The sequence below is a fragment of the Crocuta crocuta genome, unplaced genomic scaffold (genome assembly GCF_008692635.1).
Source record: "Crocuta crocuta isolate KB4526 unplaced genomic scaffold, BGI_CrCroc_1.0 scaffold231, whole genome shotgun sequence".
Classification (NCBI taxonomy): domain Eukaryota; kingdom Metazoa; phylum Chordata; class Mammalia; order Carnivora; family Hyaenidae; genus Crocuta; species Crocuta crocuta.
Genome location: NW_027528357.1, coordinates 4,090,172 through 4,115,285, shown reverse-complemented (window position 1 = coordinate 4,115,285; position 25,114 = coordinate 4,090,172). Strand labels below are relative to the sequence as shown.

General features: G+C 45.6%; 1 protein-coding gene and 1 long non-coding RNA gene across 2 annotated transcripts in view; one reads left to right on the top strand and one right to left on the bottom strand.

The window, feature by feature from the left end:
- The window catches only part of LOC144223108 (uncharacterized), a 40,073-nt gene extending 19,360 nt beyond the window's left edge, over nucleotides 1–20,713 (top strand). Inside the window, exon 3 of the long non-coding RNA XR_013332568.1 lies at nucleotides 20,091–20,713. This is a non-coding gene — a long non-coding RNA (uncharacterized LOC144223108). The remainder of the gene's footprint in view (nucleotides 1–20,090) is intronic.
- INO80C (INO80 complex subunit C) lies at nucleotides 3,383–23,811 on the bottom strand. Its single transcript, XM_077753809.1, has 5 exons — nucleotides 23,588–23,811; nucleotides 11,621–11,731; nucleotides 10,481–10,592; nucleotides 9,518–9,585; nucleotides 3,383–3,751 (listed from the first exon to the last, which is right to left on the bottom strand). Exons 1-5 carry the CDS (start codon nucleotides 23,741–23,743, stop codon nucleotides 3,620–3,622), a joined length of 579 nt encoding a protein of 192 aa, XP_077609935.1. The 5' UTR covers nucleotides 23,744–23,811; the 3' UTR covers nucleotides 3,383–3,619.
- Between the last annotated feature and the right edge of the window lie 1,303 nt (nucleotides 23,812–25,114).

Sequence of the window (25,114 nt, the reverse complement as noted above, 5' to 3'; positions counted from 1 at the left end):
CCCCACAAGCCATGCCAAGCCAATGCAGACCGCCAATGTTAGGTAAAGCTTTATTTTAATTTTTAGTTTTAAAAACATCATTTAAAAAAAAAAAGCATTTTATTATAGAGAAATTTAAACATATGAAAGCAGAGTAGTATAATGAACCTCTGTGTACCGATCACTCAGCTTCAACAATTACTGACTCCTGGCCAGTCCTGTGCCGGCACTACTCCCATCCACTTCCTCTCTCCCATACTGTCCTGCAGCCAATCCCAGAGATCATATCATTCCATCCATAAATATTTCAGTATGTGTCTCTAAAAGATACAAATGCTTTCTTTTAACATTACAAGACCATTACTGTCACAACGAACAGTACTCATAAGAGTTCCTAAATATCATCAACTATCAAATTTCCAGTTATCTCAAAAATGTTTTAAGTCTTTTTCTTTGAATCAGTATCTAAATAAGGCCTACACATTCCTATCAGATAGGACAGTATTTTAAATAACACTTACCATTTCATGCATTTGGAAGAGGACATCATCCTCAATCTCTTTGCAGTGTTCCTGCCCTGTTTGTTCTGTCCTACTTGGTTAGGTTCTTTACTCCCTACTCCATCTATTTCTTTCCTTACCCTTTATTTTTTACTAAGTTAGGCACTCCCAACTCAGTTACAGGTCACTGAAAGCAGGATCAAGAGTCTGATGTCTCTTTCCAGTGACCACGGATTCAGAAATGAGAGATTTCCCACTGAAAACACTTTTGGCCCAATTATAAAACAAAATTCAAAATCCAAATGGATGCATGCTTTAACTTCAGAGAAGGGGGCAAAATAGGTCCCTCTTGTCCACATGGGCCCTAGAGATTATTTGTCCAGCATTACAAGAGGTTCTAATCTATGTGTAATAATAGATTGTTCTCTTCTTAAAGTGAAGACAAGTTATCAGACAGATATTGGGAAAGAGTCAAATTCTACTCTGAGCAGATTGGACCTCAATTTGGTCTTATGAAAACAATCTGATTTCTCAGATGTTTTGTTTTTGTTTTTGTTTTTTTTTTGAGGGGCTGAGTGTATCCTTTGGACATTAGAGGCCAATGCCAGTATTAACAAGTTATCTGAGACAAATCAGACATACCATCATGGGCAATGTCAAGTTCTCATTGGAAGTTGAGGAAGGGCCCTCTGCTGGCAGAGGGGAAAGCAGATGAGTAGGGATTAGACCATTGGAAATAGAGTTGGGAGGACACTGAAAATGTCCAGGCAGGAGGTGATGTATTCCTGAAGTTGGGTATGAACAGAACCAGAGAGAAGAGGAAGGATCAGTGTGAGCAAAGAGGGACATGGGGACTGACTGAACATGAGGAGTAAAGAGGGAAGAAGGAAGAACTCCAGTGCTGGGATGCTGCACGGAAAGGAATCCTAAACACACACACACACAAACTTCCAAACTGCCCATGGCCCTGTAATGCAGAGGCAGCTGATCTGTGGATTAGAAAACATACCCCATGTGAAATATTCACTTTGTAGTTAGAGCAAGTGTTCTCGACATGGCTGCACATTTGTTTCATCGGGGGAATTGAAATTATTGCAGCCAGGCCCCAGCTCAGGCCAGCTGAATCAGAATCCCTGAGTATTTTCATACCTCTCCCCACCATCCCCTGCAACAGAGGTGAAACTAATGTGCAGCGGGGGCTGGGAGCCTCTGGGCCAGGAGTGGACAGCAGGACAGCACAAAACTACCTGCCCAGACTCCTTGTTGGAAGTGTCCACAGCTTGAAGCTTAGTTTGGCTCAGCTTGGACCCCTGTTGCTTGGGGTGAGAGAAACGACCTGACCTTTGGGACTCCGCCCTCTGTGCAAAGGCCAGCAGGGAAAGCCTGGCAGGGAAACAGGAAAGGAGGGAGCCAGGTGTACGGCACACGTGCTTCCGTCTGCCTGTGGAAGGAGGCAGCTGTCACACTTCTGCATGTCACATTCACCCAGAGTCAGATGCAGATGCCTAAGGTCCCACCCCCTGCTTGGGTTTGAAGTCCAGGGTGTGGCCCAGGACTCTGCATTTTAATGGGTCCCAGGTGACTCTGACAGAGTTCACAGCGCACACACACCCCAAAAGCCCTGAAAGGCCTGCAGAACAATGGTCTGTGGGCCCCCATGCTGGATGTGACCCCGGACCAGGAGAGCCTGAACAGTTAGGACTGAGGTAGTGCCCAGCAATGTGTTAGAGATGATTAGAACTTCCATTTCTAAAATGGTTAAAATGTCCAGTTGGGGGCCTTTGTGGAAAAGAGGTGGACCTGCCCCAAGCTTTCATTGTATAATAGAAGGTGGAAGTGAAACAGGAAGGGTCCTTGGCTCACTTACTCCTTATTTCCACCAAAAGGGAAACTGGGGGTTTTCCGAGGCTGATGCTGGCAGCAGGTGCCGGAGGGAGAGTGGGAGCCCAAGAAGCAGCCTCCGGTCTCAGAGAACTTCAGTTTCAGCAGTGGGTCTCAGGCCTGAGGACCCCCAGCCCCAGAGGCTCAGATGTTCAGTGCTCGTGGGCTTAGGAAAGGTTCCCACCTGTCCTGGCCCTCCTTTAGGCCCCCTCCATGGGAGAGGAGAGCCACACAGCCGCCCTCCCGCCCGTCACTGGGAAGGTGCTGGATGACGCAGGGGCTGTTGTACCCGCAAGAAAGGAAGCCAGGTTCTGGGCAGGCTCCACCTGCCCGGCAGGCTGTTCTCCCAGCTTTGTTTTGCTTTTCTCTAAGCCAGGGGAGGCGTGCGGGAGGGGCATTCCCTCAGGAAGAAAAGACACCTGGCCTCCTAATCCCCCAAAGCAGAGGCAGCTCAGGCCCAGAAGCCCCAGGGTATAACTCCACTGTCATCCCTAGAGACACAGGACTGTGCTTGGAGGGGCCCAGGAGTGCCTCCGCGTCTCATAGGAAGGGGAAGCAAACCCTGCTGCTCCAGAACAGGCTTCGGTCAGAGGGGCAGCAGCCGGTACTGGGGCCCCACTTGCAGGAGGTGTCAGTGTTCACACCCCACACTCCAGAAATGGGGCCCGGGTGCTTTCACCAGCTAAGGCGACAATAATAAAATGCCACAGACTGGGCGGCCTAAGTAACAGACATGTATCTCAGCTCTGGAGGCTGGGAAGAGGCTGGCCCAGTGCACCAGGGCGATTACTCAGCTCTGTCTTCTCCAGTCCCAATTCTGGACCTCTTCCATGCATTCCAATCAAAAAGAAAGACTAATCTGCTCTCAAGTGGGAGTTACCAGGAATAACCCAGCTTTGTTGTCAGGATTCACTGTAGAGTCTTTAGATGTGTTATAAGAGAGTTGACAACGTTGAAGCAAAATTCAGGGATGTACATGGGTTAAGTTAAGAGCCCAATTTGATATTTTCTCGTCAAACGACTTGAGGCAATAACTAAAGTATAATTTAATTCAAGAGGAAACGTCCCACTTGGAGGGAAAACAGAAAAAGGAAAAAAAAAACACCTTAAATTAAAGCCAAACATTCTTTCCAAGGCACAGCACTGACATTTCCAGATTGACAAGCAGAATGAGTTTGTTTCCATGAAACAAAATCATGAGTCCAGAGTTTGCCTTTGGAACAGCTTTCCACCTCGTCTCCTCAAGGCTTTCTCAAGGCTCAAGGAACGATGCTCGTGGCCTTCCTCAGGGCCAGGTAGCCAGTGACGACATCAGACGGCAGCCTCCGGATGTAGGAAAACTCTTCAATAGTGCTGAAGCGCAGCTTGCTCTGGGGGTCAGTATAGTTGGCCTGGGTGGGAAAGGGGGAAAGGCAGAAAATTGTTAGTGCTGAAATTTTAAGTTCAAGTTTAAAGTTTTTTCAGTTTAAAGTGAAGTATCTTCATTTTGCCTTCCTCTGTCACCATGAACACTAAACTGCTTACTTTGGCAAAGACTGGTTAATCTTCCCAGACTTGAGAAATATTTCAGGGTATGGACGGAGGGAAGAGGAGGGACCACGTCAGACACTAGGACTCTTCTGGTTGGTGCCACAAGGGTAGAAGCAACAGGTCCAAAGCGGAATTCATGAGGATCATCGCTCCCTGGTCTCTGCCTTCAAACCCCCACTGCTTTGGGGCAACTGGGTGGGTCAGTCGGTTAAGTGTCTGACTCTTGATTTGGGCTCATGTCATGATCTCATGGTTCGTGAGATTGAGTCCTGCATCGGGCTCTGTGCTGACAGCGTGGACCCTGCTTAGGATTCTCTCTCCCTCCCTCTCACTCTCTCCTCTCTCACGCCAGCTTCAAACAGATGTTCTGGCTCCATCTCCCAAGGGAGGGAACAGGTGCTTGCCGTGTACACTCGCCCCTCCCTGTTACACCCTGCCTGCCCCAAGTGCACCCTGCTCCTGCTCCTCCACACCCTCCTGCAGCTCCCTGAGCTCTAGCGCTGTGCTGGAAGGCCACCCACACCCACTCTCCGGCTGGAAGGGACCACCGCCCTACAACTGCAACCAGGGCCATCTTCACATCTTGCGCTTCTGATCATGTCGTTCCTCAGCGTGAAACCTCAGTAGCTCCTCTCTGTCCTCAGCATGGCTCCTCAGACCCCACAAGCCCTCCTGGGCCCTACTCCTTCCCAAGCCTCTTCCTCAGCCACACATCCCCACTCTGGTTCCAACTGCTCTGGCTCTCAGGCCCTCCCTGCATTCATGCTCCATTCAGCCTGTCCTGAGGAGAGGCCCCCACCCAGGCCACTCTACTCCCTAATCACCTGCTCATCCTTCAGGACTCGGCCCCCAGTCATCTCATCAGGGAAGTCTTATCTGCTCCCCCACTCTCCCCACATCTGTCTCTTGCTCTCATGCTTTTTATGTGCATAACTCCTTGACTAAGGTCTACACAGAGAGGCCATGAGGCAGGAACCCTGTCCTTTATCACCGCATCTCTGCTAGTGCAACACAGAGTGCACAGTGGGCCTTCAGGTGGTGTTTGCACAACGAGTGATGACTGAATGAACGAACGAACAAATGAATGATCAGGATGATCACAGAAAACAGAACTCACTTCCCAATGACGTATCAAAATTCTCTTTTAGTGTGTTTTCCCCACGTGCAAAGTGGAGAAAATAAGTTCGCTTACTGTATTACCTCAAGTCATGTGGCTTCTACCGATTTTGAAATAGAAAACATGAGAGTGAGTCATTTGGAACTCCTTGAAAAATTATAAAAGATGCCATTAAAGTCTAGACAGGTAACATCCAGTTACTCACGTGTGGACCGTCTGCTCAGTGCTGATCAGCTCTGTGCGCCCCCCCTCCCCAGACGGGCAGTAGTGCTGTCATTTAAGGGAGAAGGGGAGGCTGAAGCAGCAGCTAGCTGAAAGGAAGTCAGTCACACACTACAAAGTCCTCAATTCTGGCACAGGGGATCTCCCCAAGGTATTTACATCCGTGTGTCAGGAAAATGAGATTATTCCTAAAGATTCATTAAAGCTCTCCATAAAATAAAACTTGGATCCTTTGGCTTAATCTAGATCTTGCCTTTCTGTACCATATTTCCTTTAAAGACAGTAATATCAAGGAAGGCTTAATAATGAAGAAGCAACAAGTCCCCTTTTGAGGGCTCCTGGCCATGCAGCGGTCGGACGAGCTGACTGGCAGGGGAGACTCTGCCGCAGTTCCAAGCAGGGGTGCAGGCCTGCGCATCTGGCTTTGAGCATCTGGCCTCCATATATGAACCAGCTCCGGCGTGGCTCCACTTCTGTGGCTGCCTCCCTCCTACCACCACACTGTGCTGAGCCGGCCCGCCCAGGTTCAGACCTTGGTGCCAAGAAGGCTGCTGAATAAGTAATGCAGAATACAGATACTCTGGCACTGACAGCAAGGTTACCAATGAAAGCTTGCACAAACCGGACCGGACCCAGTATTCTGAGCAGAAGGGAGGAGGCCAAGTGACACCCCAGAGCTGAACAAGTGAAACACTGCAGTCTTCCAGTCTGCCCTCCTCTGATTCCATGCCTGGAGCCTGAATAAAACAAAGGCTGCCCCCGCCCCGGGCTGCAAGGTGACAGGCAGTGTTCACTGCTCCCCTGTCTCATCCAGAACCACTGTACTTCCCATGGCTTTGTAAGAAGTGCGAAACACAGGTGTGACCCTGCACGCCTCCCTTCCTGCCCATGCCCAGCGGACTGTCATCTGGCTGGCCAGGAACAGGTGCGGCAGTGTAAACAGGAGCTGGGCTTCATTTTTAATTGTGTAACTTTAATTTATGCAGGCAACAAATGGACATATTCAGAGGGAAGGGAAGGGAAAAGGAAAGGAAAGTGAAGGAAGAAAACATTATCAGTAAGACTAAAGTCTCCTTTTCCAACCACCTACTATCCAAAAACCCTTGCCTTTCCCCAAGAAAACCGCTGTAAATGGGCACCTTTCCAGACCTTGTTTGTATATACCCTTACACACATATACAAACACACCAGAGAAATTACTCGGTATTTTTTTTTATAAATGTGTATTGGATTTTGTATAAGTGGTACCATGCTGATTATACCATTTTGTACCCTCAGTAAATGATACAGCTTGGAAGTTTATCCATGTTATTACATATACGTCAGCCTCACAGGACAGTATGAAAACATCCCCAATCCCAAACCCAGGTTGACTGACCTTGGTTTTGTTTCCAGAGTTTTTCTCACAATCACATTTTCTCATAAACACGTCTGTACGAACCTCCTTGTACACACTGCTACTCTAGGAGCTGCCTGGAAGGTAGACTGCTAGGTCACAGGCTATTGCTTTTCTGCCTCCATAGGTACTGACTGCCAAATGGCTTCCAAAGAACCCAGACCAAGGGTGCCTGGGTGGCTCAGTCGGTTAAGTGTCCGACTACAGCTCGCGTCATGATCCCATGGTTCATGGGTTCAAGCCCCGTGTTGGTCTCTGTGCTAACAGCTCAGAGCCTGGAGCCTGCTTCGGATTCTGTGTCTCCCCCTTTCTCTGAACCTCCCCTGCTCATGCTGTCTCTATCTCTCTCTCAAAAATAAATAAAACATTAAAAAATTTTAAAAAAACACAAAGAACCCAGGGCAACGTACTCCCCTCTCAAAAGGGCCATGTGGGAGGATATCCATTTCTCTATGTTGACGACATTTATAACCCAGTGTCTTCATTTCTTCCTTACTAATGGGTCTTTTTTTTTTTTTTAAAGCTTATTTATTTATTGTGAGAGAGGGAGAGACAGAATCCCAAGCAGGCCCCTTACTGTCAGCACAGAGCCCAACGCAGGGCTTGAACTCACAAAACCATGAAATCATGACCTCAGCTGAAACTAAGAGTTGGACACTTACCTGACTGAGCCACCCAGGTGCCGCTCCTTCCTACTGAGGACTGTTTTTCCTTATTATCAGTGAGACTGAATATCTACTTACTGGTCATCTGCATTTCTGCTTTGTAATTGTATTCATATCCTTTTAGCTAGCCCTTCTATGGGATTGTCTTTAAATGATTTGGTAGAGTTTTTTGTATATTCAAAATTTTCTTAACTCTTACCTACGATGGGGCAAGAAGTCTTAGGTTAGGTATGACATGACAAGTCCTTGCCTATGGCACAAAGGGACCTGAAACAATGCTTCTCAAAATGATTCTCATGCCTCCTCATGTGTGTAAACCAGTGCACTAGACCATGAGCTGCCTAGTGGTAAGGAAAAGCTACCTGCCCATAAACGCTGGCTTCTCCAAAGAGAAATGTCCATTTGGGACATAACTGAGTAATTGCTGCCAGACTAGTTCTCCTGCTATGAACAACTATTAAAAAAAGGGTCAAATATATGAGGCAACTATTTTCAGTGAGGAGACAAATCAGCGTAGGACTACAACATTGCTCAAAAGTTGAACTCCCCTCCAAGATTAGAAGGGCATATGTAGGGGCACCTGAGGGGCTCAGTCGGTTTAGCATCTGACTTCGCCTCAGGTCATGATCTCACAGTTTGTGGATTCGAGCCCCACGTCAGGCTCTGTGCTGACAGCTCGGAGCCGGGAGCCTGCTTCAGATTCTGTGTCTCCCTCTCTCTCTGACCCTCCCCCGCTCGTGCTCTGTCTGTCTCTCTCAAAAATAACCATTTTTTAAAAAGGGGCAGAAATATGAACCCTGAATGGATCGCAAAAGAATCCAGCACACAGATGCATGCACACACAAACACGCGTGCACACATGCGCACGCGCACACACACACAGTGTTCTGACACTTCTACTCTCCCTATTATTTTTTGAGATCACTGTTAAAGGGTCTATGGTGGAAAGTTGTAGTGCACTAAGGAGTGTGTGCTTTCTGGAGGAAAAGCTACAATACACAACTGACTCAGAGAGTATAATTAACATTATTTTCAAAAATATAAGAAAATCTCAAATCTATAAACTATTTGTAATCAATAAACTATTTGTAAAAAAAATTAAAAAAAAAAAAAACAGAAAAAGAAAGAAAAAATCTCAAATCTTCCCCAGTGTAAAATGTAGATTAGTTCAGTCAGTTTGTTATAGATGTTTGGAGTCCTACATTTTTATAAAAATGTAAAACATTTGAATGATGTGTATGAGTTATAAAAAGTCAAGTGCCTCACTGTTTCTACAGTTATGAGAAAAGGCCCATCTTCCAAACGTTAATAGCAGTGAAAAGGATGAGGAAGTGGGGCTGAAAGCTGCACATGGCATTTACACTCAGAAAGGAAGGAGATGAAGTTCTGTGAGGTTCCTCAGTTCAGCAAGTTGCCTGAGTCTTGCTTGTCCAACAATGTTGCAGGTGTTGGAACTGTGTTTCCCAGAAGCACTTTAGGGGTCACACACAGAGTGGGGAGGACAGAGACCAGATGCACAGGGTGCCATGCTGGGTCGGTGGGCTCCCGGGGATTCTGTCAAAGATTTCACTTGAAAAAGCGATGCATAAAATCATGCTTCCGATGCTTACAAATAAGCTTGAAAATCACTGTCTTTACCATAATGCATCTTTAGTCTTTGGAGAAGTTTAAATACGTTTTTTAAAGTACAATCATTTCTAAGATGTAAGAAGTTTTTTTTTAATTTTGTTTTTTTTTTTTAATTTTATTTCTGAAAGAGAGACAGCGTGAGCAGGGTAGGGTCAGAGAGAGAGGGAGACACAGAATCCAAAACAGACTCCAGACTCTGAGCTGGCCGTCAGCACAGAGCCCGACGCGGGGCTCGAACCCACAAACAGCGAGATCCTGACCTGAGCCGAAGCCGGACGCCCAACCGACTGAGCTACCCAGGCGCCCCAAATGTGAGAAATTTTTTAAATCTCAGCAGTAAAAAAAAAATGGAAGGGGAAGTGGAACTCGTGTCTCCCTCCTTCAGGAGCCGTCTTCCCTCCAGCCTGCCACACGGATGGCCCAGGCTGCAGCCACTGTGAGACAGGCCTGTGAGTGCTTCAGCACAAAGCCATTACCTATTCAAAGAATGCAGGCTCTAGGCAGGGTCAGGGGCGGTCCATATCAACACTGTCTAAATAGTACTGTGAAGTCTCCTCTTCAACTCAGTGCTAGGAGACAGAGACGTAATCATACTCACAAGAAGACCTGAAACATCAGAATACTTCTTAGCTGGTTTGAAGGATGGAGGAGCGTCAATACTGAAGTCTAGGGGGAAAAAAAGAAGGTAACTAAGCTGGCTTTAAAATATTCAGATCCCTTTCCTTTTCCCTCCTAAAATGCTGTTGGATATTTCTGAAATGAATATTATGTGATCAAGTGCTCCCAGAACTCTCCGGGGGGATAATGCATTACGTACATCACAGACCAAGTGCAGGCTCTGGATATAGCCCTGCCCTGTCCCCGGGGAGCCACCGGAAAGCTCATCTGCCCACAAGCCACTCTCACTGTTACAGGCTCCACGGGCTGAGGGCGATGCTGAACAACCCCTAATTGGGTCTGCGCACCCAGACACCAGAATGTCCACACCCAGACTGCTGACTAGTTTACTTGTCACCCATCTGAGTCACCCCTGTGAAAGATGTGCCATGGGACAGGACACGGATGGAGCTTTGACCTCTACTTTCCAATGAAGTTGAACAGAACTTATAACAGTGCTGTACACAGACTGAAAAATACTGCAGCATAAAGCATTTACTCTGAAAAACAACGGCCCGGAATGCAAAACAGTTAGCCTCTCAGCTGGTTGTTAGAAACTCTCCTAAATCTTTTGCAACCTTGGAAAACAGATTTGAAGGAGAGACTCTTGAGTAAGAAGTATGCCTAACAGAAACACTAGTATGACCATATCAGGACCTATTCCTCCAGACGGAAATGTTAATGGTGACGCCCAAAACCACACATCCATGATGACACAAACAGGTTCAACACAGATACAATTATGAGGAAACAGGTACATTATCTCCCTATACTGAGGCAAGTACAGAATTCCTAGGCTAAAAGTAGTTTCCTATGTTAATGCAGACACAGGCAAATCCTGTACGTTTGTTAGAAGTTCCTAGTCTGAACATTATAAACACATGAAAGGCTCCAGACAGCTCACAGTTAGGATCGTTCAGTTGCCACGGCAATGCCCTTTCCGAAGCGAGGATTTGTTTCAGGTTCTTCCAGGTTCTGTTCTTCTTGCCAGCTACGGCGCCACCGTGGCCAGAGTGCTTGAATTAAAGACATGGACCAGAAGAGACAAAATTCAGCGGAGGTGCCATTTCAGCATCTGAATCATGCTCATTCATAACTGTAACATAGCCCTCATTCTCTCTGCCCGCTTGTACCCCTAAGGGCTGTTTTTTTAAGCATGACACTGTACACTTTAATCTGACTTACAAAAACACAACTTGTGGATTATCAAAACTCGTGAGTTAGTTGGTGATAGAACAGAAATAAAGGTATTTTTTGTTTTTTTTTTAAACATGCTCATAGAAACTCACATCCTTTGTTGGGACTTACTTTACAGAATTCACTCATGAATTTCCCATTACTTTAAAATAAATGTATTACAAAATTAGATTTAAACTCATGACTACATCTCTAAACTCCCTTCTGAGGGCAGGTCACTGCCTCACAAATTACTGGAAATCCTGGAAAACCCAAGTAAGCCTCAATCATGACACGGCAAGCCTTTTGGAAATTTCTTTTTTCTTCTATAAAAATGACAAAGTAAAATGGAAAAAAATACCAAAATTGGTTGCAGGTACTGATAATACTGCATTCAAAACTAATTAATGAAAAACTTCTAATGACATAGTATGAGTCTCTGTAATTATTAATCCTGCAGGAATGAAAGGAAGAGTAGCCTATCTCTACTTTAGAGCAACATAAGGTTAGATTTACTTAAACTAATGAGGAACACTTTTCTTTCAGTTAATTATTTTAAGCCTCATCTAAAACTTACATAAAACCAATGAAAAGGGATGGTGAAGAATCATGGACATGATCCATTCTCTTTAACCAGTTCCACAAAAGACACCAAAATCCCTGGGAACTGGCACACTGGAAGATCAATGGAAGAGGAAGGGCCCTCCTCCTGCCCCCGCCCATCTCCTAACAGCCCATGGCTGAGAAAGTGGCGACTTAGACTGATGGAAAGGGACGCCAGTGTTACCCAGGCCGCAGGCCCCTCAGGAATAGAGGCTGAGGTATGGATGTTTGGGTTTTGTGTGTATAAAATACTTTAGATGCTTACCACAAAGTTTGGATCCTTAAATGGCAATGGCTTGGCAGCTTTGTCCATAGGCCCTGTGCTATAATCAGAGGGCACCATTTTATTCTCACCCATGGCTTCCATGCTGATACCCTTAAAACACAATAAGGATAGTTTGAGGTCAGCTTCTTTGAGGTGAGTTCCGTAACTCGGCTCCCAACAATACACGAGATGATACGGTTATGCCCGAATCGCAAGTCCCCAGAGACCTCCAACGAGCCGGCACCGATGCAAGTACAAAAGGGTCTTTATTACAAGCTTGAGCAGGGGCTCACCCATCTACCCGCACAGCGGCAGCAAAGTGAAGCCCCGAACAGTGGCAAGCAGGGTTTTTATGGGGGAAGGGCGGGGGTGTTACCGTGCACATGTTGTATGTTTTGCATCGTTACATAAGCACCAATCATAATTGTACAATACCCATAGTAACAGCATAGTAACAGTTTTGACCATTCAGTATCTGTGAGGCGTTCTTTACTTTTGGCGGGACCCAATCATGACCTTTGAGAGTCTTTTAAAATGACCAATTATGAGGTGGGCTCAGAGAATCTATGTGGGGCTTCTGCAAGCGGTGACTGATTGGCAAGTTTGTACAAAGTAACTACCTGGAGTTCCCAGCCCTGACTCGTCTCCAAGACTACAGGAATGTTACACATTTCTTTTGATTGGCAGATCCAAGGGCGGTTTGAGGGTGGCTTCAGCTGAGGCTTTTCCTGGAACTGGGACTATGTGCAGCCTGAGGTTGTTTCTAATGGAGGACTTAATTTCAGGCTCCTCAATACCATTGGACATGTGAAGGAAGACGTGCCCCAGAGCCCTTGCAGGTAGCCTGTAGCAGAGAAGGGCCTGCTACACTGGGAGTGGCCCCTGTTGTGCAGAGAGACAGCCCACAGGAGACAGCCAGGACCTCAGCTGCCACACTTCCCGGTTCCCCCATGTGGCAAGCATTAGAGATGGATGTACTACCTGAGCTGGCTCACTTAACTCTGACAACTCTTATCCCCAGTTTCCAGAAGGGAAAATAGAGGCTCAGGGATATGGCTTCAAGTCCACACAGTGATTGGCTCTGGATGCAAACCTGCTGATCTTGTCAAACTGTGTCTCAAAACATTGAGACAAAAACTGCGCCAGCCCTTGTAGGGGTGTCGTCAGCTAGAGAACCTATGCTACAGCCCTTAATGCTTAAGGGGAGCAGCAGGATATAGGCATCCTGAGGAAGGAAAACAGAGGGATAGGAGGCTGGACATCCACAGCTCAGCTGGCTGCAGCCAGAGCATCCTGACAAGCAGGCTAAATGCTTTAAAACAAAAAACATGTCATCTAATTTTATTTTTTAATGCTTACTTATTTGTGAGAGAGAGAAAGAGAGCTATCAGCTCTGTGCTGACAGCTCTGTGCAGGGCTCGAACTCCTGAACCATGAGTTCATGACCTGAACCGAAACCAAGAGTCCGACACTTAACCAACTGAGTCACCCAGGCGCCCCCACCAAGACACCTTTTAAGTTAACCATCACCTAGAAAAAAAACAAGCCAAACTAAGAAATCATTTCTGATTTTTAATGTGATTTCCAAACTACAATAACTTTTTAAAATTGAAACATAATTTACATACAATGAAATTCACAGATTTGAAGTGTAGGTTTCAAGAGTTTTGCAAATATTTACATTTGTTTAATCCATGTCCCTGTTGAGATACAGAACATTTCCATCACCCAGAAAGTTCCCTCAGACCCCTTCCTAGTCAATACCTTCCACCCTCAGGTGGAATCTGCCATGAATGGAATCTGACAGCAGGCAATCTTGTGTTGGCTCTTTTAGTTCAGCACAGAGCATTTAAGACTGTGGTATTGTTGCCAAGGTCAGTCGTCTGTTTCCCTGTATTTGCGTGCACTCGGCAGAGGAGCACCACCACGATTTGTTTATCCACTCTCTGCTGATGAACATTTGGGGCAGCTGGAGTCTTTGGCTATTATAAATAATGCTGCTGTGAACATTCTGTACGAACCTTTGTGTGGACCTGTGTTTTCACTTCTCTTGGGTAAATATCTAGGAGCAGAATGGTTGGGTAATAGGGTAAGTGGGTGTTTAACATTAGGAAGAAACTGCCAACTCATTTTCCTAAATGGCTGCCCTCTTTTACACTCCTGGCAGCAGTGTAGGAGAGTGCTGGTTGTGTGTGTGTAAATTACATCACCACTGCCCCCAGCCCCGCAGGGACATCCACATGGGGGCCTCGGGGCCACTTGCTCTTTCTCCTCTGAAACCGTCCTACACTCTCTGCCAGGGTCTCTGCACGTGAGCCTGTGCTCCTCCTCTGTCCACATCACCTCTTTTGTCAGGCATGCCCCTCTACTCACTCCCCCTTCACGATATTTCCTAACTGTTCTCTATTCCAAAGCCCAGCCCAGTGTCAACTCTGTAGGAGCTAAGAGGCCTCCAACTTCTCAACCTTTTCCCACCATCTTTAGCCATGAATGTGCTTTCTCTTCTCTCTCTCTCTCTCTCCCTCTTCTCAAGTCCTTCCCTCCTCTCAGCCCTCACCTGCACCATCCTCACCTCTCAGCCTCAGAGGATGGGCTCTGTGGTGCACACCTTGCCCGCTCCCTTCTCTCCAGCACAGTGACACGTTCTTAAATGCAAGCCCAATGTGACTCCTCTATTTACAGCAGGCCAGTGGGCACCACTGACCTTGAGATTAGAAACACATCCTGGCCTTCTTTCCAGCCTCAGCTTTCACTCCCCCTCCTTCCTGTATTTTGTATTTTCTGGTACAAAATCATTGAGTCATTTTCTATATGGCACAAACAGTTTCCAATTTTCCCGTGCTTATTTATGCTTTACTAAGATTATTTTCATCGGGATTACTTCATGTCAGTTTTAATTTTGTAACAAGATTAGATTTAGCATTTTTTACATAACTTTTATTGCCCTTCTACTTTTTCCTTCATGGTCACGCCATTTCTGCCAGGTACATGTAACCTGGGAGACCCAATCTGATGAGGGAAATTTTATTTTCCCATCACATTTAATCATAATCAGTGTTACTTTGTATAGACCATTACAAAGTGTTGTGTTGACGATTTGTAAGACTAATAATATCTATTATAAATTAGATAAATGATGGATAGTTTGTGTATGTCTAAGTCAATGAAAAAAACAGCAGCTTTATGAGCAGGGAACAACAGACCAGAAGAAGAGACCGAGAGAGGAGGGCAGATGGGAGAAGAGACTCCAAGAGCGAGAGGGCACAGAGCAGGGACACACCTGCTTCACTGTATGTCAGTGTTCCGTCCCCTGCATCTAACCTGGTGCCTGGCACAGAGTAGGTTCCAAATAACCGCTGACTGGTTACCTGGCTGACTAGAGTTAAGGAACACCAGAGCACAGGCTCCGCATCTTAAGATGGACATGCTCAGGAGTTTGTTGCAAGGAATCCTCTCTGGGGCGTGCAGTGGCCGAACAAAGAAACACAGGAAGGATGACTCAGAAACGACAGGGCTGGCTTACCTATGGGGCATGGAACCGGGTGGAAAGGACAGGGGAGGGAAGGGTGGAGAGGAGTAAAACTTCTCTGAGTTCAGCTTTGTGTAGAGTTTTGACCTTCTGAACCATGCTAAAATTTCACATACTAAAATGAAGAAGAAGAAAAAGAAGAAGGGGGAGGAGGAGGAAGGAGAGGAGGGGGAGGGGGAGGAGGGGGAGGAGGAGGTTTGCTAGGGCTGCCATAACAAAATGCCACAGACTGGGTGGGTTAAACAACAGAAATTTATTTCCTCACAGTTCTGGAAACAAGTCCAGGGCAAGATGCCTGCAGGGTTCTCCTGAGGCTGTGCTCCTTGGCTTGTAGATGGCTATCTTCTTGCTGTGTCCTCACATGGCCTTTCCTGGTACATTCCCCTCCTTGGTGTCTCCTTACATAAGGATAGTGGTCATATGGGATTAGGGCTCCCATAGGTGTCTTGCATAAGGACAATGGTCATATGGGATTAGGGCTCCACCTTTATGACTTCATGTAACCTTAGTTACCTCCGTGATATCTCTATCTCCAAGTACAGTTATATTCTAAGTGTGCTGGGTGTTAGGACTCCCTATAAATCTTGAAGGGAGGGGCACCTGAGTGGCTCAGTCAAGCATCTGACTTGATTTCAGGTAAGGTCATGATCTCACAGTTGTGAGATCAATCCCCACATTGGGCTCTGCACTGACAGTACAGAGCCTACCTGAGATTCTCCTCCTCTCTCTGTCCCTCCCCCGCTTGTGCTGTCTTTGTCTGTCTCAAAAGAAAAAATCTTAAAGGGACACAATTCAGTCCATAACAGCACTCAAAAATGATGGGGGTATGTTAAAGGACAAAGAAGCCAATTTAAATAGGTTCCCACTAGCTAAGGACACTTTGAGCAACAAAATAAAGAACACTGATCCAGAATATATAAAGAATTGTTATCACTCAACAACAAAAAGACAACTGCAGTTTTAAATGGGCCAAGGATTTCAATTAACATTTCTTTGAAGACCTACAAATGGACAGCATAAAAACTGCTCACCATCATTAGTGATTAGGGAAATGTAAATCAAAACCACAATGGGATACCACTTCACACCCATATGGCAACATATGGGATGGCCACAATCAAGACACATAATAACGTGTTGGTGGATGTGGAGACAATGTAATCCTCATACACTGCTTGTGAGAATGTAAAAGGGTATGGCCACTTTGAAAAATGGTTTGGTATTTCCTCAAAATGTTGAACAGAATTATCCTGTGACCCAGGAATTCAACCACTACGTGTATACCCAAGAGAAATTAAAAAAAAATAAGTGCGCAAAAACATGTGTATGTTCACATGTGAAGCATTTTTCACAATAGCCAAGAAGTGCAAACAACCTACATGTCCATCAACAGAGTGTTATTCAGCCACAGAACGGAATGAAGTACTGATATATCCTATACCACGGATAAGCCTTGAAAATATTTTGGTAACTGAAAGAAGCACACACAGATATTGTTAGATTGTAAGCATATTGTTGGATTCCATTTACGTGAGGTGACTACAGGAGTCAAAGATCAGAGGTGGTTGGGGGCTGAGAGAAAGCGGGAATGGGGAGAGACTGCTAAGAGGTACAGGGTTTCTTTTCGGGGTCATGAAAATATTCTAAAATTAGACAGTGGCAATGGTAGCACAGCTCAGTGACTATCCTATAAACCACTGATGAGTACACTTTAAGAGGTGAGTTTTATGGTATGTGGATTCTAACTCAATAAGGCAGTTGACAAATAAACAAGTTTATGGATGAATGAATAAAGCTAGTCTTGAAGTATTTCCCCACAGGATACCTTAACACAGAGACCTGGCAGACACCATCTTACTACGTGCTCCAAGCTAACACTGTAACAGAACATGTGGCCATCATGTGCTAGGATGTGATGCACTGCGAAGGGGACCACATCACTCCTGCCAAAAATGTATTAGCCGTATCTAATCATGAGGAAATATCAGACAAGCCCAAACTGAGGAACATTCTATAAAATAAGTGACCAGTACAGTTCAAAAGTGTCAGGTCGTCAAAGATAAGACTGAAGACCTACTCTACATAAAAGGAAGCTAAAAACCTATGACAACTAAACACAGTGTGTGATCCTAGACTGGACCCTGGACCAGATCAAAGACAAGCATATGGTCTATGTATTCGGTGTCAGGGTTGCTTCAGTGTGAATGCCCTAAATCTGACGGCTATACTGTTGTTATGCTGGAGAATACCTTTGGTTTTAGGACATCCACACTGAAATGTTTAGAGCCATAAAAAGAAAAAAAAAAAGAAAAGAAAAGAAAAAAAAATGCAGGGGCACCAGGGTGGCTCAGTCGGTTAAGTGTCCGACTCTTGATTTCAGCTTAGGTCAGGATCTCACAGTTCGTGAGTTCAAACTCTGCACTGGACTCTGCACTGACAGCTCAGAGACTGCTTGGAATTCTCTCTCTCCCTCTTTCTCTGCCCTCCCCCCTCTTGCACTTGCTCGAGTTCTCTCTCTCTCCTCTCAAAATAAATGAATAAACAATAATAATAATAATAATAAATAAAATTTTAAAAAATACAGTGGCTAAGACAGACCTCTCCCCTGGGGTACAGCCAGCTGCTAACATGACAGCAAATGAGCCGGGGACTCCACGGACCTTGAGAGGAAGCTATAGCTGGCACACAGGTCTGGAAGAGTGACAGTCACCTGCTCTTTCAAGAGGCTGTGGTTCAGGGGCAAAGGAGGAAGCAAAGCTCAGTGGCTGGAAGGCACATGACATGAGCAGGTCTAAGAAAACCTGCTGCTGTCAGAAGAAGCAAAGGGATCCTTTTCCCAAGGAAGCCTGGAACCAGGGTGGCCACAGGACTCCTCCATGAGGAGCAGGCTGATGGTCACGGACTTTCAGGAGACTGGGCCTACACGATGGCCTAAAGTGCACGAGAGACAGGAAAACAGCCCCGAGAACCATGCAGGGAGCATCACAACAAAAAGCATACTGTCGGGGATTTTCATAGAGAAAATGACTACTTACGTAATGTCTCCACCTGGGAGAGAATAAACAAACAGAGCTGCTAAAGCAGCCCAGAGAGATCCCAGAGGGACATGGGGAAGCAGGCCCCAAGGCCCCGGACAGTGATTACAGAACCGTCCACAGAACACGCCCAGCTGGCAGCCACGGGCCTCAAGCCAGAGCCTTAGGCTCTGCTCCCCTGCAGGCACTGCAGAAAGGCTGCATCTCTCCCTTTCCCTGCATGCCTCTTTCCTGATCCCCACTGGAATCAGGTGCTGCATGCACAGTGAAACCCTGGCAAGGAATACGGAGCACTTTTTGATGTAGGCCGTTCCCAGGCCCCAGGGAGAGGCGGGGAACGCTGGCGGGCAGAGAGGCCTCGCTGAGATCAGGGAGGCCACTGGAAAAGCAGGCACCTCAGCAAGCGTGTGCGGGTGGGAAGGTCTGGGGGCTCTGCCAGGGGACAGGTGCATCTGCTGAGAGGAGGGGGAAGGCTGGGTGAGACAGCCAGAAGGCTGCATCGCCCTTCCGGGCGGCACCACAGAGAAGAGGCAACAAGGGAACAGAGATGGTGTGCTTGGGCCCTGATTTTCAAAGCGGACCCCACCTGCTCATTTGGTCCCTCCATCCTCTGTCCTTCCTTTGTCAGCAGGGCCAGTGAGGAGCCAGACTGAGGAAGATGCAGAGAAAGGTCATCCCAATGAGACCGAAGCCACATCGTTCCAGAGCTGCCTCCTGCCTGGCAGACTGTTGGCTCTCCTCCCTCTCACACCAGCCTCCAAAAGAACTCCCCCACTCTGGGCCCACAACCGGGTGTTCTGCAGTTCTCTCCTCCCTCACCCCACCCCCCACAAGACTGCGCCCTCATTCTTCCCTCCCCAGGGCTTCAGCCATGCCCAGAGCCTGGTGCCTATTAATGACGCGATCAGAGGGAGCGGCCAGCAGTGAAAGGGAGGATCAATTCTGTGAGGCTGGAATGCAGTCAAATAACATTTTAAATGATGTACAGTTTCCACATTACCAAAGCACATTAATGCCGAGAGACTTTACGAGATGAACCATCCCATCCCTGAGACATGAACAAGAGGAAAAAAGTAATGCGTAGCACTCAGGGCTGCCACTCTGTGCAGCTCAAGAAGAGCTGACCTAAGTCCAGGGAGGAGCCCCTGGCTGTATCAAGGCAGAACAGGCCTGCAGTCAGTAAGGCTTCCACTCACCCAATAAACAGCTACATCTCTCCAGAGGGCAGCCTGCATAACTGACCCAGACTTAAGGATAACATGGTCACAAAGAACGGAGACAAATGCCCTTTGTCTTATCACTGAAAACTCAAATCCTCAGTTGCATCCATCTAACAGTATTCCAGAATCAAACAGCTGAGCCTAATCTACAACTGTAGTGTTGTGGTAGGGTTACTGAAAATAGTACAAGGGTGAAAAGCAAGCTAACTATTCAATAAAGTCAATTAAATAAGAGCACCCAATCCCTTGAGAATCCTGTCAACACAGGAGAGATTCATGAAATAACGCTAAGTGAAAGCAGGGTCCATAATGTCATACATCAATGACAATGATGAAAAACTATCTCCACGTAGAAAACACAAATTGTGGGAGGAGGGGCAAGATGGCAGAGAAGTAGGNACTCTTGAATGCTGACAAAAACTGAGAACTGATGGATGTAGGGGGAAGGGGGGATGGGCATGGAGGAGGGCACTCGTGGGGATGAGCACTGGGTGTTATGTGGAAACTAATTTGACAATGAACTATTTGTAAAAAATAATAATAAAAATAAAATAAAAAATTATGAATAAAAAAAGAAAACACAAATTGTAACAGCTGTCGGGAAGAAGTGGGTGACTTTGTATGTCCACTTTAAAAATAGAAAAAATGAACTCTAAATCTAACATTATCATGATTTTCTTTTAAAGACAGGGTGGAATGTGATTACTTTCTGGAGGAACAAATCAGTCCATTATTCTCTGGTGCCTACAACTGCAGAAGAGTCTATCATCAACTGCACTCTACATTAGCCTTCTCAAGGAGCAACTGCTGCCTCTTAACTTATTTAGATATTGTGTTCACTGCTTTACCATCACATATCAGTCTATTATGTAACACTCAGGCTACAGGACAATTAGGTTTCTCTGTAGACTTTACCAACTTAATATGCATCTGGAAAGGCTAAAATGACTTATACTGATCTAATCAAATCTCCCCCAAAGCATTTCTCTGTACCATGGATCTGGTTCTACCAAATATTTAATTCTGTCTTCCAAGGTAGAAGAGTGATATCAAGAGAGGCAGTCAAGAAAAAAGAACATGGACTCTGGACAATCCACCCGGGTTCCAATCCTGACTCTACCGCATGTAGTTTGTGTGATCTCCGCAAAGTTAATCTCCCTCTCTCCATGATCCTGTCTTTTTATCTGAAGAATAACAATTCACAGAGGTTTATTTAAAAACTAAATGAGGTAGGGGCACCTGGCTGGCTCAGGCAGTGGAGCATGCGACTCTTGACCTCAGGGTAGGAAGTTCAAGCCCCATGTTAGGTATAGAGATTACTTTAAAAATAAAATCTTATGATAATGATAATTTGGGGCGCCGGTGGCTCAGTTGGTTAAGCGTCTGAGTTTTGATTTAGACTCAGATCATGATCTCAAGGTTTGTGGATTTGAGCACTGCATTGGGCTCAACATTGAGAGTGTAGAGCCTGCTTGGAATTCTCTCTCTCTGTCTCTCTCTCTCTCTCTCTCTGCCCCTCCCCAACTCATGCTCACTCTCTCTCAAAAGAAATAAACTTTAATAATAATAATAAATAATAATAAAATGAGATAGCACTTAGAAAGTGCTTAGTACAGTGCCTGAGATAAAAGTATATGCTCAATATATATTATTATTATTTATCATAATTTCTTTCACTTTAGCCAGTGTATCTGTTTGCCAACCCAAACTAACACTAATCATTTTCAAAGTATCATAACCAGAATGAAAGGGAAATAGCACATTCCTAAGTATGTCATTATTGATCAACACCTATATTTCACACTGAAAGTACAAATAAATACACAGAATTGTAATTCTGTGACAATTTGTACAATTTAGCAAGCACAGTTAACAGTAATTTCCGCTAAATTAAAGATTCACCTTGATGAAATAATGAAATTAGTACTATTAAACTGTTTAATACTATTTCCTAGACTGACATAAAGGAGTTTCTATAAATGCTTTGCTGAGAATACTTACAGATCAAAAATATCTTTGGGGCACCTGGGTGGGTCAGTTGGTTAAGCATCTGACTTCGGCTCAGGTCATGATCTCACAGTTCACAAGTTCAAGCCCTGCATGGGGCTCCGTGCTGACAGCTCAGAGCCTGGAGCCTGCTTTGGATTGTTAAATCTCTCTCTCTTTCTGCCTCCCCACCTTTCCTTCTGTGACTACAACCCCTTGAATGAGTCCTTATCTTCCTGTCTCCTTCCACCTTAGGGCACCAACACCAAAGAATACCTATAACCAACTTTGGTCCATGGTTAGAAATTAGTATATTTTCCTAATTGTTTCATAAATGTGATAGGTAGAGTTCTTAAGATGGCTCTTCAGATTCCTGGCTTCTGGTGTTTGCACACCTTCTCCCAGTTATTCAAGCAAACACTAATATAGGTACCACTGTGAAGGGGTTTTGCAGATTAATATTAAGGTCTCAAGTCAGCTGATCTCAAACAAAGGAGCCTATCCAGGTGGGCCTGTCCTAATCACATATATCCTTCAATCTGGGTTCAGAGCTGTGACAAGAGAAGTCAGAAATATTTGAAGTGTGACAGGGATTGGATGCAAGAGATTCTCCACAGCTGGCTTTGAAGATGGAGGAGGCCATGTGGCAAGGAATGAGACCAGCTCAGTCAACACTTTGATTTCAGCTTTGTGCTACCCTGAGCAGAAAACCAAACCAGTCACATCATACCAGGACTTCTGACCTACAATGAGATACCAGTACGTAGCCATCAGAATGGCTAAAATTAAAGAAGGATGATGCCAAGTATTGCTGAGGGCATAGAACTGGAACTCATTCTTTTCTTTACAGGCAAGAATGCCCAACAGTGCAACTACTTTGGGAAATGCTGTTTAACAATTTCTCAGGTAAATATGTATCTACCTTATGATCCAGCAATTCCACTACTATCCATTTACCTAAGAGAAATGAAAACATATATCTGCACAGAGTTGTATAGGAATGTTCAGAGCAGCTTATCCATAAATGCCAATTAACTGTAAACGCAAATGTCCGTCAGTTGTGGTATGTTTACACAGTGTAACAGATACACTGATACAGGTAATATGAATGAATGAACAACTCTCTAAAACAGTTTCACAGAGAAACCTAAACAAACACAAAATAATATGTTCTATATGATTCCATTTATATTCTGTTCAAAAAGCAAAGTCAATCTATGGTGAGAGATGTCAGAACACTGGTTACCTCTGGCAGGAAGGGTAAAGAGTATTGACTGGAGAGGGTCACCAAAGAATTTTCAGGGGCTCTGGAAATTCTCTTCATCTGGCCACACAGATATATACATATATAAAAAGCCACTGATCCGTACTCTTTAAGATTTGTGCATTTTACTGCATGTAAGTTCTATCTCAATAAAGTATTTAAAAAGGGCAGGGAGGAGCACTACCTATTAACAGCTGTAAAATGCAACAGGCACTTAACATCTCTAGAAAGTCGCTCTTGGTTCTTGGTGAATGATGCTACACTATGTGCTGTAGAGGACAAAGGAACACACTCTATCTTTGCCCTCTTATTGCTTTAAATAAAATGCAGAAGCTAAGAAAAATACTAATCTAACCAAACCACTCCTCTGCAGAAAATCCTTTGCTGGAATTGTGGAGCCTAGACTGCCCAGATGCCGTTAAGTCTGTGCCAGACACTGCTCAAGGCTTTCCCACCACGACCTCATTGAATCGTTTTAACAACTCCATGGGGTAAGACCAAACCCACTTTGGGACGACGAAACTGAGAGTCAACAAAGTACTTTTCTGAGGATGAAGGAAGCCATTCTTGGTATAACTACATGTAGAACATTATGTCGCTCTGCACCTCACAGACATTCAGCAAACGTCCAAAGAAAGGACGAAGGTGAGCCACGTTGACGGAAAGAGAAAAGTCCTGAACCTCAACCTAAATGCGACCTCGACGAACGAAGGATCATTCTAAGTCGGTATTAACAACCCCAACTCTCCTGCTCTCAAGGACAACGCAACGCAGGTGATGCTTGAACCAAATCCCGCTTGTCCATACTACGGCAAAAATGTTTCATTTGCACAGCAAATGNCCTCGCTCCGCCCCGCCCGGCCCTGCGCACGCGCCCTCGCTCCGCCCCGCCCGGCCCTGCGCACGCGCAGGCTAGGCGAGCGACAGCAATACCTGCGGAAAGCCGGAGCCGGACACTTTTTTCTTCTTACTGGCGCTGTAACCCCCAGCGCTGCTGCCGTTGTGAGAAGGACTAGCTGGCCTCTTCTTGCTGTTCCGGGCTATCCCCGGAGTGGAAGTGGTGGCCACAATTGGAATTTGAGCCGCCATCCTTACCCTGAGTCTTCCTCCTCCCCCACCCCCACCTTCTCTGTGCGGGGCCTTGGAACTTCCGGCTCGCTGTTACTTCCGCCTTCGTGTGTGAAAATCCGGCCTGGACTCCCAGCGCGTTCGCGGATTTCTTTCGGCCAAATCTAAAAGGCGGAGGCCGGAGCAGTCCATTCCATGGGGCCTGGATGGGGTCAGCCAGGCTTCATGCTGCTACTCAGGCGCTCTGAACCTGGGCACGTGCTTGGAAATCCGCAGGGAGTGAGGAACAGAAGATTTCCATCTTTTCAAACACTGGGTTGTTACGTTAGTAATCGTGTTGCCTTTCTCACGTCAGAAGAGAAGAATAATTATAATTGATAATAACATTAATGTCTGAGAGTAAAGGTAGGGTTGTTCTGAGTGGACTGAACAGACAGAACAGTGGTGCTGGCATTCCCCTTGGTCTTTGCCTTCTCGTGTGGAAAAAGTTTGTATTCACTGGGTGTCCAATGGACTGGAAGGGTAGAGTGGTTTTTACCCTTTTAGGAGCCCAGATCCCTTTGAGAATGTAAGCCCCTTCCCTACCTCCCCAAATGTATACAGATGTAGACAGAATTTTACGTGCAGATTTCAGGGAATTCACAGATCTGCTAAAACCCAAGTATGAACTTCAATCTTGGCCCACCCCCTCATTATTTGACATATACTACATGGATTGTAAGGAGTTAAGTTAAACCATGTCTTTTTTGGCTCCTGCTAGAATGGAAATTATATGAGGTAAAGGCTAGTTATCTTTTATTCACCTACCTTTCCCGGGTCATACTGCCTTGCAAGTCGTTGGTACAAATTTTGTTTTTAATGAAGTAATTTCATAAATGAACAAATTCCCTGCAGTAACTAGTTGAAGCGAACAGGAAAGATACATGTATGAATCTGGGTATTTGAAGGAAACAGGCTGCAGAACAAGGTAGATATAAGAAAGAACAGTTAGGGAAACTAGCTATAATGTTTTCTCCTTTGGAGAAAGGAATGCCCTACCAACATTAAAATGTTCTCTCCATGCCCCAGTTGCCACCCTATCCTCATCTAAACCTAGTCTTCTTTATTTTATTTTATTTTATTTTTTTTTGAGAGAGAGAGAGACAGCATGAGCAGGGGAGGGTCAGAGAGAGAGGGAGACACAGAATCCCAAGCAGGCTCCAGGCTCCGAACTAGCTGTCAGCACAGAGCCAGATGTGGGGCTCGAACCCACGAACCGTGAGATCATGACCTGAGCTGGAAGTCGGACGCTTAACCGACTGAGCCACCCAGGCGCCCCCTTATTCTTTATCCCAGTGACTGACCCCTCCAACCAGTCACCAAAGCCAGAAACTAGGTGTTGGCCCAAAGGCC

Coding starts and splice junctions, on each gene's coding strand:
- INO80C (XM_077753809.1), bottom strand. CDS start 23,743: ATGGCGGCTCAAATTCCAATTGTGGCCACCACTTCCACTCCGGGGATA. Junction 10,593..11,620: donor TTAAGGATCCAAACTTTGTG/GTAAGCATCTAA, acceptor CTTTAATTCAAG/CACTCTGGCCACGGTGGCGC. Junction 9,586..10,480: donor GCAACTGAACGATCCTAACT/GTGAGCTGTCTG, acceptor TTTTCCCCCTAG/ACTTCAGTATTGACGCTCCT.